Raw genomic sequence first — 19178 nt, 5'->3', positions numbered from 1 at the left:
TCATGATCACACATTTAAAGGACAACTTTGTTTTTTTACAACCAAGGTTTATATTTTAGCTTGTAATTAAAGTAAATAAATGATGAGTGTAATTTTTTTTTCATTTACTGCTTTCTATAGTTTTAGCATTTTTTGCGATATTTTTTACAGTGGGCGGGGGCATTCTGTCCGGTGGCTAAATATGCCTTTTTTACACAATGTGAGTTATTGGGGGCTAGAAGAGCTACTGTAAATAATAATAAAGAAAACGCCGGGTTATTGTGTTAAAAAAATACATATTTAGCCACCGGACAGAATGCCCCCGCCCACTGTGAAAACACTGTAAAAAAGATTGTGAAAATTGCTAAAACTATAGAAAGCAGTAAAAAATTTTTTTTTAACACTCATCTTTTATTTACTTTAATTACAATCTAAAACATAAACATTGGTTGTAAAAAAACAAAGTTGTCCTTTAAGTTCATGTAAGTGTTTTTTTTTGGGGGGGGGGGTTAAAATAAGGGTTAACCACTTAAACCCCAGTATCCGTATTGTGGGGAAAGCTTTGGCTGAAAATAGCCAATCGACAAGCTCACAACGCGACGCAACGCCCCACAATAACAGAAAACAAAATAAAGACACTAGTATTGAGCCCTGAGGGACTCCGGGTACCCATATGGGGTTAAAGTGGTTAAATAGCTCTATATTATGATATTAAACATAGCTATAGAGACTATAGAGTGTTTGTTCAGTAACCTGGGTCTCACCATCTCTCCAGCTCTTTAGTCAACAGAAAATACATTTTACGGTAGGGGTAACAGGTTTATCCAATCAGGAGACAGAACACATACAGCGAAATGGATAAACAAATGAAATTGGAAGTGAGTTCTCTCCTGAATGGATCAAATTGATGATGTATTTTCTGTTTACTAAACAGCTGGAGAGATGGGGGACCTCTGTTTCTGAACAAACACTCTAAATATAGAGCTTTAACTTTTTAAACAACCATTTATTTACTTTCTAACACAAAAAAATATCACTCACACCGGCGCCGATAACTTATCAGCAGACTTTACATGTAGATAAAGCAATAAGACACTGACACTGCAATAGGAAGGGAGGAGATGAAAATCCATTTGTTATGAAATAATGCACCTAGAATGATATGTTTTTCTACACATAATGTTCTCGTAGATGTTTTTCATATCATATTTACATCTGGTACATAATCTCATAGTTGTGTTTAAAGGGCATTATTGCAGATACCTCCCCCCCCGTCACTGTGCCCAAACTGTTGAGCAGGTGTTGTTTTCATGAACATGAGTGGCTTACGTGGGAGATGAGATCCAGATACATTACACTGTTGCTGTCAGGTGGAAATCTTGTAGTACTGTATGTCCAAAACCATGAAATGTAAAAAAGGGGGGGGAAAGTAACCTGTGTTCCAGTGATTTATTATTTAGTCATAAGCTCTTGTTAATACTTTTTCATTGATTCAATATTTACAGTATAAACTCCACAGACAGACTTAACCACTTTCAACCTGACCTCCCTACTTTGGGCATGTACTGTACTTACACATGTATTATGCAGAGATTTTCGATTTATTTGATAACACTGTGAAAATAGCAGCTTGTGACCTTGTAAGATTGTCTGTTTCACTACTTTTGCACAACACTCATATGGCGGTGATTTTGAGTTCTAAACCAGTGGTTCTCAAAGTGGGGTCCGGGGACCCCCAGGGGTCCTTGAGGGAGTTCCAGGGGGTCCCCAGCAAAATGATAGATAATTAGGAACCAAATGGACCATTATGGGTCTGTAACTCTGAGAGTGTACAAATGGAACCAAATGGACCCTAACGGGTCCATTTGGTTCCATTTGTACAATCTCAGAGTTAAATAAACATAGATTTTACAATAGAAATTGGGGTCCTAGAGATAGAAATGCCAGTAAATGGGGTCCGTAGCCTAACATGCATGTCAAACTGGGGGTCCTTAAATAAAATGGTTTAAAAAAATCACTGCTAGAGCCGTAAAAAACTTCTCTTATGGGGGTCCTTGGCATATCTTCTCAAATGGGGGTCCGCGGGCTAATAAGTGTCAATTTGGGGGCCCTTGACATGAAAAACTTTGAGAACCACCGTTCTAAACAGCCTCCCAGGGATACGTAGGAAGTGACTGATGTGATCGGTGTCATAGACGACAATATTGTTCCAATAATAATTCACACAATAATACCTGTAGTGCTCGTCTACCGTTTCTGTCGGGATGGTTAAATACACCAGAGCCCTTTTGTTCCTCGGGAGAGCGATTGCTATCTTTGATTAATACATAAATACATGCATGGAGCAATTGCTGAGCTATGCCTTGTTAATGGATTAATCAATTTCAGTGGTTTTCCGATGGAGGTCTCCCGCAAATCATCTGTACCTGAAGAATAATCACTGTTTAATCCTGGGGAAGACTTCCTCCACTTTGGGGGGGAAAAAAAACATTTAAAAAAAAAGATACAAAGGTTCCTTGAGGGGCTAAAAGGCTGTATTGATCACTGGGATCCATTTGAATAGGCAATTATCTGCCCACAAAATGTGCTCAGATTAATATGGTTGCCAATGTTTGCATAGCACCAGATGATATACGATTCCCCTCCCTCACCATGCATATCATTGTCAGTAATCCTTGATCATTACAACAGGATCACACCACTGGGGGTGGGTGAGGGGGTGGGGGGTGGGGGGGGGGGGGTTTGCATCAGCAAGACTGACTCCCAATCAATAGACTTGAAAACAAAAGACGAATCAGTTGATGAGCAGGAAACGATGCCAGGGCCACCGCGTCGCCGCGCTCACCGAAAATAACTGATTCAGACAGTCATTTATTTATACCGGCACAAGCCAAACAAACCGCCAATGTGACAGTATGTATATGAGGCTTAACTCAAGATTCATAGTGGCTCATTGGGTTAATACAGTGTTTTGTGATGCTGTGATCAACTTCCTTCCATTTACAAAACATTATCCTTTAGAGTAGCCATTTATCCCCCTCTCCCCCCCTTTTTCTCCCAATATAGTCATTATCCCCATACAATTGATTCCGTCTCTGTCGTGTGGAAACCCCATATGTCCCAAAGTGTTATTATTCAGGGTTCAAATTCAAAAACATCAAAAGTAGCAGATCTACAAGCTCGAAACGCGTTCGCGCCGCGTTTCGAGCTTGTAGATCTGCTACTTTTGATGCTTTTGTGTGACACTGTAGTACAGGGGTCTTCAACAGGGGGTCCGGTACCCCTAGGGGGTCCTCAGAGCTACTGTAGGGGGTCCGCCAAATGTTTGTGTGATATGATTTAGGTTTTTTTACATTAACCACTTGAACCCTAGAATCCCTTTTTCTGAGGAGAAATTTAGCCAAAAATAGCAGATCTACAAGCTCACAGGCGTTGTGAGCTTGTAGATCGGCTATTTTTGGCAAAGAGGTATAGGTGTAGGGGGAAAAAAGAGCAGACCAAGTAAACAAAAAAGGTTTAATCTGAAACACAATTTTATACAATATAGAGGGGAGCCCTGCTTCATGTCTCTCTCAGCTAGGGGGTCCTTGGGCTGAAAACGTTGAAGACCCCTGCTGTAGTATGATCAATTAGGGTATCAATTTACGAAAAAAACACAAAAAGTTAGAATATGGAGACGCGAGTTTCTGTTTTGTACAGTATTTAGTTCCAGGGACCCTCCTGAAGCAAACATTTTAGTTACAAATGTTTGCTTTAAAAAAATGTATATATATATATTTCCGAGCACTGTGCTATGAGCTTGTACAGTATATCTGCTATTTTTGAATAGCCAACGTATAAAATAATGGTTATAACTTAAATCTAAAATGACACTGCGTTCCCAGATTGAATGGGTTAATTCTAACCCCTGCACTCCGCAGTGGTGGACAGGAACTTTACCGCTGCACCCACCCCAGCACCACAAACAACATTATTATGTTAAAAAAACCCGTGTCCTGACCAGGCGCGACAGAATCAATGTTGAACTATACTGTACACTTAGTGCGTCAAAAGCACTGGCACTCAGTTAGAACAAAACGAACACGGGTCAAGTACGAAAGATTCAAATTCAACTAAATTAAATACCGACACTAAGCGCCCGCTCCATCGTCGAAAACGACAAGTGATTTATACACATAAAGACGTAAATTCAAAGGGCTTTATCTGGGATAGTGCTGTGATGTGATATTGTTTTGGAAAGAGATGGATGTGCTCCAAGCAGTTTAGCATTTTCCTGGGTAAACTGCCAGCTCTCTCCCCCCACCACACCACACCACAGCCAGTCAAAACACTGTAACCTCAGTGTAGCAATAAAACCTCAATCACAATACATGTGTTGCAGGAAGACTGCCAGTAAGTGGAGAAGTTTTTGGCATGTCTGTTCAAAAGGAAGAAGGAGGGTTTGAATGAGATCACATCTGCTGTTGCTGCACTAAACGGTGGATTTGCCCGTGTCCTGCTATAAGCTTAGCTTGGGGGACATGGAAGCCATTGCTTGGCCCCGTCGCCTCTCCCTCCTCCTCCCGTACCCATGGCAGGAGTGATAGAGTGCAGTGGGTTTTCAACCCTTTTCATATCAAGGTCCATTATTTATTCGGCTTTTGAGCCACACGGACCACCATTTGATGAGATTTAAGCCTCTCAGACCAAAGAATATTTTGTTATCGTTGGATACCATTGTGGCATAATTCCATGCTGTGTTGATGTGGCATCATATAGGAGAGATAACACTACAGGAAAAACGTTGATCAAAATAACAATTATTTAATTAAGTAATGCAGATACCCATTAAGACCTGAGGCGATTCTTAAAACAAATCTAAAGGTCCTTACACACCGGGCGAAACCGGCGAATATAGCGAATATACGCAAAATTCGGACTCGTTCCGAATAATTAAAAGACGCTTTTTCGCTTTGCTTTTTCGCTTTTTCACTCCATGTACGGAGCCATTGACTTCATAAGGTTTAAAAAAAAACAAAAAAAAATCGCCCCGGTGTGTAACAACCTTAAATCTTAACAGTTTTTGGAAAAAAATCTGAACATTTTTTCCCCAAGATTTTTCAAAAATAGCAGATCTACAAGCTCATAGCGCGGCACTCGGTGCCGCGCTATGAGCTTGTATATCTGCTATTTTTGAATAGCCAAAGAAATCTAAAGTGACACAGATGCGTTCCAGGTCTTTATGGGTTCAAAAGTAATTTAACTATTGAGAGCGCAAAATGAAACCAAATGCACCCGTAAGGTCCAAGAGTTAAAGCTCTATAAGGGTCCATTTGGTTACCAACACTTCCATCATTTAGCTGATGGGGACCACCTGGAACCTCCTCAAGGACTGATTGATTGATTGATTGATTGATTGATGTACTTTATTTAGTAAGACATGAGAACAGTACATGACAGTACATAACAGTACATGGAAGTACAAATTCGCAATACAAGGTCTAAACTGGATAGCTCAGTTAAGCACGTAGCTTGTTTAAGATGAGATCCCCACGCACACAAATCATGATGACATATAAGAGACAGACAGATATACACACTACTATACAGAATGTCATACAATCAGTTTACAGGTTACTGGTATGAAGGGTGAAAAATATGTACAAAAAAGAAAGAGAGAGGGGGGGGGGGGGTAGGTTAGGTTAGGACATGGGGTAGGTTAGGACTTGGACAGGGGCCATTTTTGAATTGCAGCCTCCTGAAGGTGTATCTTTAGGGCATTTTTGAAAGTGAGTAGGGTTTTACACTCCTTTACTCCTTTTGGAGTAAAGGAGTGTAACCACTGTGTAACCGGACCACTGGTTGAGAACCACTGGTATAGTGGCTCAGAAGGTAGAATGGCTGCTTGGGAATGAGAAGGATCACGTTTCAATCACCTCTGGTCTGTGTCAAAGAGCCCTTTAGCATGACACTGAACCCCCTAACTAATCTTGATCAGCAGGTTGATGCATGTTGGTGAATGTAACTGTACCTTGTGACTAAATAATAACTATATTGCATCCATCCAGGTTATTTTTTTTTCCATTTCCTGAAACGTAACGCTTATAGACATACTGTAGGCCTACACCGGGGGTCCTCAACAGGGGGTCCGGGACCCCTAGGGGGTCCTCAGAGCTACTACAGGGGGTCCGCCAAATCTTTGTGTGATATGATTATTTTTTTTTACATTAACCACTTGAACCCTAGCATCCCTTTTCTGAGGAGAACTTTAGCCAAACATAGCAGATCTACAAGCTCTCAACGCCTCGCGCTGCGAGGCGTTGAGAGCTTGTAGATCGGCTATTTTTGGCAAAGAGGCTATAGGTGTAGAGGGAAAAAAGAGAAGACTAAGTTAAAAAAAAAAACATATCTCATCTGAAACACAATTTTATACAATTAGAGTAGGGGGTCCCTGTAACGAACCACTTAAGCACTGCCTTGCATAAAAAGGTGTCTTAAAAATGTACTGTTATTTTCTATAAGAAAAGCCCACCAGATGCACCTCCTGGCCAGCAGGCGGCGCTATTGTCACCCTAAACTTGCCAAACCTTTGGACTTTCAAAGATATACATTACTGTGGACCTTTGCCAAGTTTTATAGTTTATCACTTTATTTGGGTCCTTTTATTGTTTACATTGGACACATAATGTTTTATTGTTTATGACTCAACTGACACCTTTACATTGTTTTGCTTGAAAGAATTGTATTTGAGTTCGTTTTTATTAGTCTGTTATAGTAAAGGCTTTTATTTTGAAATTGCATGAAACAGGAAGGATGTCACTGCACTGTGTACTTTTTGCGCGTCTTTGCCAAGCCCCCAGAACCGCTGAGAAATATTGAAGCCGCCACCCCAGTGGCCAAAGCTGGAACTGCAGGCGGGGAGAAATACATGCGCGAGCAAAACATACTGATATATATTTATATATAGAGATATAAATATGTAAACATATTATACATAAATACATATGCATTTACATATACATAGGCATCTCCAGTGAATTTCATAAATATCTCGCGTTCAATCCTTGACACACGGGCTGCCGTAGAACGCAAAAAGGACACTACTGCGCATGCTCATAAATCTACGGTGTGTCCAAAAACGACTCAATAATTCTACTTCCGGCAGGCTTCCGGGTGCTTCAAAACGCCAGTGAGCACATTCATTGAAATGATAGCTGGGGGCGGGGCAATCCGCCCTCTAGTTATATTATACCTCTATGGTCTTTGCAAAGACGTCAGTATGAATGAAAACAACGTCAGAGGAGCATGTCTATGTTCCAACCGAAAGGTTTATTTTGTTTAAGCACCAGGCTAAGGGAACAAGGTATAGTTTATTGTTGCTGCATTGTGTTGTTTGCATGTCTTGTTACTTTCTGTCCATTGTGGATTCAGTCAACAAGTTAATAGATTATTTTGCACGTCATTCTACTGATCTATTTTAGACCCATTGAGAAGCCTCAGTAACGTCAATATATAATTAATTATATAAATAAATATGGCAGACGCGTCGCTAGGTCTCTACTAGGTCGGGGGCTTAGCCCCGCAGGCAACGGATGCACGCTCGTGCATGTGCCCCTCCTCCCGCGCGCGCGTTTTTCCCCGCGGATTTGGGTGCTTTCCCCCCCGTTTTTTGTTACTTTATTTCGGTTCTAGGGTTAGGGGTAGGGTTAGGTTAGGGTGATAGATATATAATAATAAAAAAAAAAAAAAAAAACTTTTAATTTTTTTATTGTTTTTTTATTTGGATAAAACATTGGTGGCTATAGCCACCGAAGCCCACCCCTAACGACGCCACTGAAATATGGGTTTAAATCAGTAATTCATAATAACAGTGCGTGGACTAAAAAGGGTACATTTCATGTTTGGTAAAAGGAGATACATTATAATGACTTACATTTCATTGTTGTGGTTTAATAAGATGAAAGCTATTTTCTTTGTGATTAAGATAATTGCAGTTTTTACTATTTCATATGTTTTGCACTCTAAAGAGAGCAGCAGGTGAATGTGGTTCTCAGCCTGGGGGTCGCGACCCCCAGGGGGTTGCCAAATAATTTGGGGGGGTCGCCAGATTTTTGGGTGAATTTGAAAAAAATAAAATTAAAAAAAGTTTTTTTTTTTTTTTTTTTAACAAAATATTTTTTTTATGTTATCATTAGTTCATGTTTTATCAGTTAATTTACTCAATTTACCCACTTTTTGCAAAAATGTTTTGATAATAAACAATTATCGAATAACCTATTATAAATAAATAAGCTTCGCGCGCGCGAACGGGACCGCACGCGTGCACGCGGGGGGTCGCGGGAAGTAATATCATTATTTTGGGGGTCGCGGCCTGAAAAGGTTGAGAACCCCTATTATGTATTCACATTTTTTAGCTACTGTAACGGTTAACGAGAATTCCTGTGGTCATGAGATGTGTCTTAGCAAAATGTCAACTGAAGACAACAACTGCATACTGGCAAAAACAGAAGAAAAAAATGACATTCTGTACAACAGTGTACAGTGGGCTGAATTGATTGGGATATTGAAACACATATCATTGAAGTCATGTTTTTAAATTGACTCCACGCTTAAATTGACTCCACTCTTAACCCATTAAAACCAGCAAAGCATCTGGTTCATTTAAAAGTTTTGAGCTAAAAAGCATTATTTTATACATTATATTATATTTGCCTATTCAAAACTAGCAGATATACAAGCTCGTGCTGCACACGTACTGCAAATCTTTGAATTTATATTATTTTAAAGCGATTATATTATTAACTCAAATCTTTGCTTCTGGGGGGTCCCTGGAACAAAATATTTTGAGATGGGGGTCGGTTGCCAAATACATATCATTTTGGGGGTGGTCCTTGACATGAAAACGTTTGAGAACCACTGACATAGAAACATATGTTTTTCGGTAAACTGTTAGCATTTAGAAGACATTTAGTAGAATCGGCCTCATGTCTTAATGGGTTTTAAACGATGTTGAGATTTATGCTTTATGCCTTCATTTCCTTTGCAGCTTCGAGACACTAAATCCATCGATCACAATACGACACTTCTGAATTTCCTGGCCGACAAGTCGGAGGAGAAGTTCCCGGAGATTCTGCGGTTCCCAGAAGAATTGGAACACGTGGACCTTGCTAGTAGAGGTACGTCTATCTAACAGTCACTGAGTAACTAAGCATAATATGCTACTGTATACCTGAAGTCCATGAAACATATAGAAAGCAAATTCAATGGTTTGTTATGGTGATTTGATTATTTTTGTTTTTGGAGGTTTGAGCACACGTTTGTGCGAATGTAGGCTTGTTATTAGCCCTGGTTATTACTGTAGGGTTGCACTGCTTCAACGGATGAAAGGTATTTCCATGTACTTAAGTAAGTACGTCGGAGAGGCTTATTGTCAGTATCTAGCGTCTATCCCTGTTGTGCCATGAGCTAGACCCCCCTGGGAGATGGATTGCTGGGCATGAAGCGCAACACCAACCATCAACTCCCAGTACTTACCGCACGACTTGCCGCACCCAAGCCGTGCTGCTCATCAGTGTTGATTTTGACAGCAAATTTTGATTTACTTTTAGTCATAGTCTTTTGAATCAAATTCCATTTAGTTTTAGTCATATTTTAGTAATCTGAAATGTTTTACCGTTAGTCTAGTTTTAGTCGACTGAATATCATACGATTTTAGTTGACTAAATCTACAGTTTATTTAGTCGACTAAAATGTATTTCGGCGGTGCCTTGATGGCGTCGTAATAGCTGATTTTACACTTGGTTGCATGCTGAAAATCGCAGATCTACAAAGCTCACAACGCGTCGCTCTGTGAGCTTGTGGATCTGCTATTTTCAGAGCACAACACCCGACACCAAATATAAAACGACTTGTCTAGTTCTACTGGATCTCATTATAGTCTCGTTTTTATTTGTCGACGAAATTGTCAGTATATTTAGTCTTAGTTTTAGTCATCAAAGCTTGTTTTTTATTTAGTTTTTATCTAGTTTTCCTCAGTGAAAAAAGGTAGTCGACTAACATTTTTTCGTCATAGTTTTAGTGGACGAAATCAACACTGCTACTCATACGTTGAGTTGGTGGTGCCCGTGATCGAACCCATGAACCCTTGTGGTCGAAAGGCAGAGTGAGTGCTCTACCGGCTGAGCTACCCGGACACAAATATATACTGTACTTAACCATGCACTTAACTATACAGTAGGTAGTAACTCCGTACTTACTATATCCATAGTAACTATGTGATTACCATCTACAATCCTGGTAAATACCTGGGGATTAGTGCCACGGGCCCTACTGTATACACAGACTAAGTCATTATAACATAATTACAACCTAGTGTGACTGGTTTGCCACAAAGTACGTTTTTTAGCTAAGCAGATTTTATCTCAAGCCCACAGTCACGGCACTTGAAAGCATATACTGTTGCGGATAGGGGAGAGAAAGTTTGTTAAACATGCAATTTATTCTACTGTAGCAATCGTCTCGTCTGCTAACTGGCATGTCTACCCCGGTGGTTCATTCCCCAGCGCGCTCTCTCTTTGGCTTTTTCTGTATTTTGTTCCCGTCGACTACCAATTCAAATCCCCTCGGCAAGGCCCAGGCGTGGTTTTGCGGCTTGCAATTTCAATCAACGTGCTGCTGATTACAATTAAGATGTCATCAGCTTGTTTCTCTGTCGATAGATCTTTTTTTTTCAACCTTGTTCCCCCACTCGCATCCAGGATAGAATAGAAAGAGAATTCCTCCTCTGTGGCATAAGCTCTGTTAAACCGTTAAGACCTGGAACGCATCTGTGTCACTTTTTGACTTGAGCTAAAAAAGCATTATTTTACACTTTTTTTTTACACTATTTTTGAAAAATCTTGAAAATGTGTGCAAATCTTTGAATACTTATATAGTATTTTTAAAGCGAACATTTTTAACTCAAATCTTTGCTTCTGGGGGTCCCTGAAACAACATATTTTGAGATGGGGGTCCGCCGCCAAATACATATAAGTGTGGGGGTCCTTGACATGAAAAAGTTTGAGAACCACTGATATAGAAACTTACGTTTTTTTTTTCCTAACTTTTAGAATCCCCCCAGAAGCAAAGATTTGAGTTAAAAATGTTCGCTTTAAAAAACGTATATTCAAAGATTTGCGCACATTTTCATGATTTTTCAAAAATAGCAGATCTGCAAGCTCGTAGCGCGGCACTCGGTGCCGCGCTACGAGCTTGTAGATCTGCTATTTTTGAATAGCCCAAAGAAATCTTAAAATGACACAAATGATGCTTTCCCGGTCTTAAAGGGTTAAACCAGATGATAATTAGACAATGGGATTTGTCTACGCTTTATCACATTGATCCCACAACTTCCAGACGGTTTCCTTTTGCCTCTTGAAATGATTTCACTGTTGTGACCTTGGGAAGCTTTTCCTCTACCAAAGTTCCATTAAAAATACAAAAAAAACATGACTTATGATTCAAACAAGAACTTGAAAGACATTTGATTTTTCAGACCAATGATTTTTAACCCATATTGTACGACTTTTAGGGAAGTCTGAATGTCGGTCCTCGTTCGTTTTGTATTCTGTGACTGTGCTTTAACCCATTAAGACCTGGAACTGTGTCATTTTTAGATTTGAGCTAAAAAGCATTATTTTACACTTTGGGCTATTCAAAAATTTAAAGCGAACATTTTTAACTCAAATCTTTGCTTCTGGGGGGTCCCTGGAACAAAATATACGGCCAAATACATATAATTTTGGGGGTCCTTGACATGAAAAAGATTGAGCACCCCTGATATAGAAACATACGTTTTTCAGAATACTGTTGAGATTTAGGAGACACGTAGAATCGGCTTCAGGTCTCAATGGGTTAAGAGGGTGTGGTGTGTGAAAGCTTTTCAGATCGGTTGTAATAACAAGACTGAGTAGCACACGAATGCCGGCGTTGCCTTCGAGCCATGCTCTTATGAAAGAATAAATGAACAAAGTGGGCTTTTCAAAATGCCTGATAGAAAAGCATAACAACTTAATAAGAAAGAATTACACAGAGGACAGAATCTCATTTTATTCAGAAATACAAGAAGAAGTAGTAGTGGGCGTCTTATTTTATTTCATTTACTTATTTTTGCTCATTTTTTTCTCCCAAGTTAGTCGTTATGCCAATTAACAATTACAATAGCTACCAAATTGTATGCAATTAGTGGGCCCCGGCTCTTCTATGTCTCACAGCCATCCCAGCCTAAAATGTCCGACATTATCTCGATGTTTTCATCCACTGCTTGACTCTTGAATGGCATTGTTACCTGTCCTGCATCGCTGCGTTGATGGTTGTCTAGCCCAAGGGTTCCCAAACTTTTCAGGATGTCCCCCCCCAAAAAAAATAATCATATTTGAACTGTGGACCCCCCCACCCTGACAAGCACTTGGAATTGTAGGCATTGGGGTTCGGGACTCGAACCCGCAAGTTGCGCTGTCGGACTACACTGAGCTACGCTAGTGGTCCAGGCCACAATGTTAGCATCTTTGTTAGGTAATAGTTGACTATTTGGCCAATTTGGTATCAAAAAGGTCTTAAAAGTCAATAATTTGTAACTTTAGAAATGTGCAGATACCCTGTATTGTACACTTATACTGTATGTTGGTTTGTTTACTGTTGAGTGAGAAAACAATGTTGCACATTTTAGGCTAAACTTCTGGGGACCCGACCCCCAGTTTGGGAACCACTGGTCAAGCCGAAGTTCCATTCTTGTGCGTTTGACAGTATTGTGTGTGGCAGCCCTGTGACCACAGTGGCCCATTTGTGTGTATAGTGTATTTTTTTGTTGTATTGCATTAATTATAGAAACGCTGGCATTGTGCCTTAAAAACACATGAGGACCTGTGCACCAGAGTGTCAACAACGTAGGGAAAGTGAATGCCACACCAATTAGGACCCGCACCACGTCATGTGATGTAAGCCACCGAATGGCACGCCGGCATAAATAAATTGCCCATTTTTCAACCTTCAAGTCGAATTAGCTTTAGTGACATGTTGTCAATCCCCCTGGTAAACCCTTAGCTATTAACCCATTAAGACCGGGAACGCATCAGTGTCGTCGTTTTAAGATGTCTTTGGGCTATTCAAAATAGCCACAATAGCACTCTGTGCCGCGCCATGAGCTTGTATATCTGCTATTTTTTTTAAATCGTGAAATTTCGTGCAAATCTTTGAATATATATATATATTTTTAAGAGTACATTTGTAACTCAAATCTTTGCTTCTGGGGGATTCTACTTTTTTTTTTGAAAAAACGTATGTTGCTATATCAGTGGTTCTCAAACCTTTTTCATATCAAGGACCCCCAAAATGATATGTTTTTGGCCGCGGACCCCCATCTCAAAATATTTTGTACCAGGGACCCCCAGAAGCAAATATTTGAGTTAAAAATGTGTATATATATATATATACTGTATATATTAAAAGATGTGCACACATTTTCACAGATTGTTTCCCCAAAAATAGCAGATCTACAAGCTCATAGCGCGGCACTCGGTGCCGTGCTATGAGCTTGTATATCTGCTATTTTTTAATAGCCCAAATAAATAAATAAATGACAAAGATGCGTTCCAGGTCTTAATGGGTTAATTTTGTCCTGTCGTGATGGACAGCCCTCTCTCATTGTGCGAAGGAGGAGGAATATATAGAGTTGTCTTTCTGACCATGCTGTCATTCCGCCTGTCAATAAACTAATTCCGGTCTAATTCCGTTCTCAAGTATTTGGTTGGAATTCCCCTGAGGCGTGTTTACTTTTATATTACTCGCCTAATTGGTTATTTAATCTAATTCAGCTCATTATGTGCTTGACTGAGACTGGCAGGCATTTCAGAAGTGGACTAACATTCTTTCTGCATATAGATGGATGGGTTTGAGTACACAGAGAAAATCCTGGACGGTGTCAACTCGTGCCATTCCCATCGACGACAATCAATTATTCAAGAGAATTGTTATTAAATTGTCTGAGACCAATAAATAGTTGCTGCTTGCAATCCCCCGCAGGGAATAACTTAATGGGCAAGAGTGCTAATAATACAACCGACTGCAGGCGCGCCATTCCTCTCTCTCTCTCTCTCTCTCCTCATGTTACAGCGAAGCACATCGCATTTGTGTGTTAACCACTTGAACCCTAGCGTCCCCATCATCTACAACAGGCTCACAACGCGTCGCAATGCGACACATTCTGAGCTTGTAGATCGGGCTGTTCTCTTGAGAGAGATTTGTTGTAGAGGGAAAAAGGAATTCAAGTGCCAAGCACGGAGCGAACTCAGGTCAAGGTTACTACTGTAGGTATATATGGCATTGGTTCTCAAAGTGGGGTCCGGGGACCCCCAGGGGTCCTTGAGGGGATTCCAGGGGGTCCCCAGCTAAATGATGGGTAGGAACCAAACGGACCCTTATGGGTGTGTAACTCTGAGAGTGTACAAATGGAACCAAATGGACCCGTTAGGGTCCATGTGGTTCCATTTGTACACTCTCAGAGTTAAATTAACATTGATTTTACTATATAAATTGGGGTCCCAGGGATAGAAATGCCATTAAATGGGGTCCGTAGCCTAATATGCATGTCAAACTGGGGGTCCTTAAAATTTAAATGGTTGAAAATCACTGCTAGAGCCGTACAAATCTTCTCTTATGGGGGTCCCTGGCGTATCTTTTCAACTGGGGGTCCGTGGACTATTATAAGTGTCAATTTGGGGGGTCCTTGACATGAGAAAGTTAGAGAACCAATGATAAATGGGGTTTATTCATGGAGATGCTTACATTTTTGTCGCATTCCTAAGCCAATCATTTGATGAGTCAAATTATTGGCCTAGGAATGCGACAAAAAAAAAATCGCCATGAATTCAAGGCTTCATGGGGTGTGTATAATTGATAGAAAATGAGTCATTTTTGGGTGAACTACTCCTTTAAGTGGTTAGTGTGGTACTGTAGCTCAGATGGACACGATGATGTGAGGCTCTGAAGCAATTCAACATCAAGTATACTGTAGCAGGAAGTGCCAAGGCTGAATAAAAGAAAGGCTTTGCCTGCGTCGGAAGTACAAGAACGATGATCTTTGTTTGAACGACGCCTTGTCGTGCCCTTTCACTTCCTTTTATCGTGACAGAGAGAACTCTTTTGTTGCCACACCTCATGTTTTTATTCCGGTGATTTTTTTTTGCTGCTCTTTACGGTTGCGTTTAATCTGTGGGTGGAAGCATAAAGCTTAACCCTTTAAGACCGGGGGACGCATCTGTGTAACCACTTTATCCATATTTAATACTTTTGGCTATTCAAAAATAGCAGATATACAAGCTCATAGCGTGGCACCGAGTGCCGCGATATGAGCTTGTAGATCTGCTATTTTTTCTTAAAATCGTGATGTTTTTTTTGCAAATCTTTGAATATATATCTATAAAGCAATTGTTTTTTACTCAAATCTTTGCTTCTGGGGGTCCCTGGAACAATTTTCTTTTTAGATGGGGGTCCGCAGCCAAATACATATCGATGTGGGGCTCCTTGACACTGACATTAATATTATAGCAACATAAGTGTTTCAGAAAACTGTTTTAAACTGATTTAGAAGACATTTGTAGAATCCCCAGAAGCAATAACATTTTAGCTAGAAATGCTCGCTTTAAATATATATATATTCAAAGATTTGCACAAAATTGTTCACGATTTTTCAAAAATAGCAGATCTACAAGCTCATAGCGCGGCACTCGGTGCCGCGCTATGAGCTTGTATATCGGCTATTTTTGAATAGCCCAACGAAATCTAAAAATGACACACAGATGCCTTCTCAGGTCTTAAAGAGTTAAATCCCTGCATGCTGTCTAGCCATGCAAAAGCACATTTTATCAGACTCGCTTTGAGCCGGATCACACAAAAGGAGCATGGCGACGACAGGGCCGTGCCAGTGGTCCCAATCCCCCCGTCTGTGGAGGGTCTTTACTCTCTTTTAGAACAACAGAAAGCCGCTGAATAATTTAGACACTGGATCCAGATCCTTTGCAAGCTTTTAGGTTCAGGTAAAACATGACGTGTAGAACATGAAATGCGGTTGCTTCCTGAATCCTGAACCTAGTGTACCTTAACATAGGGCACTATTTACTGGCTTGGCATCTTAGATTCTATTTCATTTTTTTCATGTCTTCACTTTAAAGAAGATGGCATTTTCTCCTCCTGAAAAAAAACTTTTTTTTTTATTCTCTCACCCACTATTACCGCCTCCTCTCTCGGCTCTCTCTCCCTGCAGTCTTTGACTAAACAACTTGCTGTATAATGAGGGGGGGGGGGGGGGGGGGGGGCTGTGACTCGTAGGATTTCACTTCCTTTCTGTTTTATCCCCGTCTTTCTGTATCAAACACTGACTCCTTCAAGACAGTCAAAGCCAAGGGATGCACAGCCTTCAACGACTGTCTTCGCACAACACGCTTCACTAGCATCGTACATGTGTGGGTAATTACCCGCACGTGTTTTGACGCGAGCCAATCACATCGTGCCATTGGTGTGAAACATACCCCTGTTGTCGTGTTCTCTCGCTGAGGGGAAACCCCACGTGACCTAACCGGGCTCATAGCCTGTGGCCCCCCAAGCATGTGATTTCTGATTGTTGCGTCAAGAGCCCAAGGTGTGTGCTGTGTGTGTGTGTGTGTGTGTGTGTGTGTGTGTGTGTGTGTGTGTGTGTGTGTGTGTGTGTGTGTGTGTGTGTGTGTGTGTGTGTGTGTGTGTGTGTGTGTGTGTGTGTGTGTGTGTGTGTGTGTCAGTGTTGATTTTTAACAGGGCATTTTTATTCAGTTTTAGTCATAATCTTTTGAATAAAATTCCATTTAGTTTTAGCCATCTGAAATGTTTTAGTTTTAGTCTAGTTTTAGTCGACTAAATATCATCAGATTATAGTCGACTAAATCTACAGTGGATTTAGTCGACGGAAATGTATTTTGGCGGTGCCTTGATGGCATCGTAATGCCTGATTTTGCATTTGGTTGCATGCTGAAAATAGCCGATCTACAAGCTCACAACGCGTCGCGCTGCAACGCGTTGTGAGCTTGTAGATCTGCTATTTTCAGAGCGCAACACCCAAGCGCAACCAAGCATGAAATTACTTGTCTTTTAGTTCTACTGGATCTCTTCTCCACTACAGTAGGTCCCTCCCTAGCATTTTAGTCTATTTTAGTTTATTTGTTGACAAAATTGTCAATATATTTAGTCTTACTGTAGTTTTAGTCATCATAGCATTTATGTAGCTTTTATTAAGTTTCCGTCAGTGAAAAAAGGTAGTCGACGAACATTTTTCGTCATAGTTTTAGTCGACGAAATCAACACTGGTGTGTGTGTGTGTGTGTGTGTGTGTGTGTGTGTGTGTGTGTGTGTGTGTGTGTGTGTGTGTGTGTGTGTGTGTGTGTGTGTGTGTGTGTGTGTGTGTGTGTGTGTGTGTGTGTGTGTGTGTGTGTGTGTGTGTGTGTGTGTGTGTGGGACAAAGTTTGGCCATCATACCACTTGATTTTGGGAAGGAGATTGGTCCAAGTGGAGCTGGTAATGATGCGAGGCATTCAGATGTAATCACACAAAGACTGGAACCTGCATACATTTATTACACCTCATTGATAAGTGCAATCAGTTCTGCTTTCCTCTGGCCTCTCTCTGGTTGATTGTCCAGACTTTCCCCTCCTCCATTCTTGTACAATGAAACTGGTCACCTTGCAGCTGTCTGGACGTACGGTATGCACGTTCACTTTTACTTTATCACATGTAGGGCTGCAACTATCCATTATTTTCTTAACGTGCAACTATCGATTATTTTCTTATTCAATCAATTTGTTTTTTCAATTGATAGAATAATCAAGAAGCATGTAAAACATTGGTTCTCTAACTTTTTCATGTCAAGGACCCCCAAATTGACACTTATAATAGCCGGCTGACCCCCATTTGAAAAGATACGCCAAGGACCCCCATAGGAGAAGATTTGTACGGCTCTAGCAGTGATTTTCAACCATTTAAATTTTAAGGACCCCCAGTACGGACCCCCATTTAATTGCATTTCTATCCCTGGGACCCCAATTTATATAGTAAAATCAATGTTAATTTAACTCTGAGAGTGTACAAATGGAACCAAATGGACCCGTTAGGGTCCATTTGGTTCCATTTGTACACTCTCAGAGTTACAGATCCATAAGGGTCCATTTGATTAACTATCCATCATTTAGCTGGGGACCCCCTGGAATCCCCTCAAGGGCCCCTGGGGGTCCCCGGACCCCACTTTGAGAACCAATGATGTAAAATACATCTACTTAAGAAAATTCTGATAGTAGTAATAATAATTGACTAAATCAATTAATCTGATTAACCACTTAGGTCCTATTATAGCCTTTCTTGTACACTGTGGTCATGCGATCTACAAGCTCACAATGCAATGTATTGCGATGCTTTGTGATCTTGTAGATCTGCTAATTTTGAAACATAAAATAATATAAAACATAAAAAAAAAAAAAGAATCACCTTTTCCCCCCAAATCGATTAACTGTTGTACCTCTTCTCCACCCATTCAAACTGGGGGACATTGTTTTCCCAGACAGTACCCACGTGTTCTAAGTCTAAATCTTAATGAAGGACGATTGCTAATCAATTTTAACTGCATTATTGCACGTTCCACTTTTGGTTAAGTGGCCTACTGTGGCATTTGCAGGTAATGGCTACCGGATTCAATAAGAAGCCTCATTTAGCCATTTTCACTTTGGCTGATTGCATTATTTGTTACGTGACCGTCCGTGTTACCACCTTTTGATTCATCACCCAGAATATTGGATACATTGTTCATGTCACCGACAATGATCATCGTGTGTATCACTGAAAAATATGATCACTGACATTATGTTTGACAAAATGGGTCCTGCTGTTATGTGTGGCTAGGTTATTTATGTATTTATTTTATATTTTTGGGCCTTTTTTCTGGATTTATTGATAGTCATGGACAATTTCATGGAGGCCACGAAGGCCATGGCCGTTATTGCGCTTCAGTTTGGCCATGTGCCCCTCAAAAAAAGGCCACAGTGGCCTTAATGCCCCAGTTGGCCGTACCACTTTTTTCTCTGTCTCTTTCTTGTGAATATGTAGACACTAGTGTCTCTTTCTTGTGAATATGTAGACACTAGTGTCTCTTTCTTGTGAATATGTAGACA

The 19178-nt window shown here is 40.5% G+C and overlaps 1 protein-coding gene across 1 annotated transcript in view; it reads left to right on the top strand.

The window, feature by feature from the left end:
• diaph2 (diaphanous-related formin 2) overlaps positions 1-19178 on the top strand; it is an 824520-nt gene that overhangs the window by 554913 nt on the left and 250429 nt on the right. The window contains exon 24 of the mRNA XM_084041781.1: positions 9005-9134. Coding sequence (XP_083897907.1) covers positions 9005-9134 — 130 coding nt within the window. The remainder of the gene's footprint in view (positions 1-9004; positions 9135-19178) is intronic.

This window comes from Gymnoscopelus microlampas (assembly GCF_963454915.1).
Source record: "Gymnoscopelus microlampas genome assembly, chromosome: 18".
NCBI classification, from domain to species: Eukaryota; Metazoa; Chordata; class Actinopteri; order Myctophiformes; family Myctophidae; genus Gymnoscopelus; species Gymnoscopelus microlampas.
Note: the sequence above shows the minus strand (reverse complement) of the source record. Positions and strands in the feature narration are given on the sequence as shown.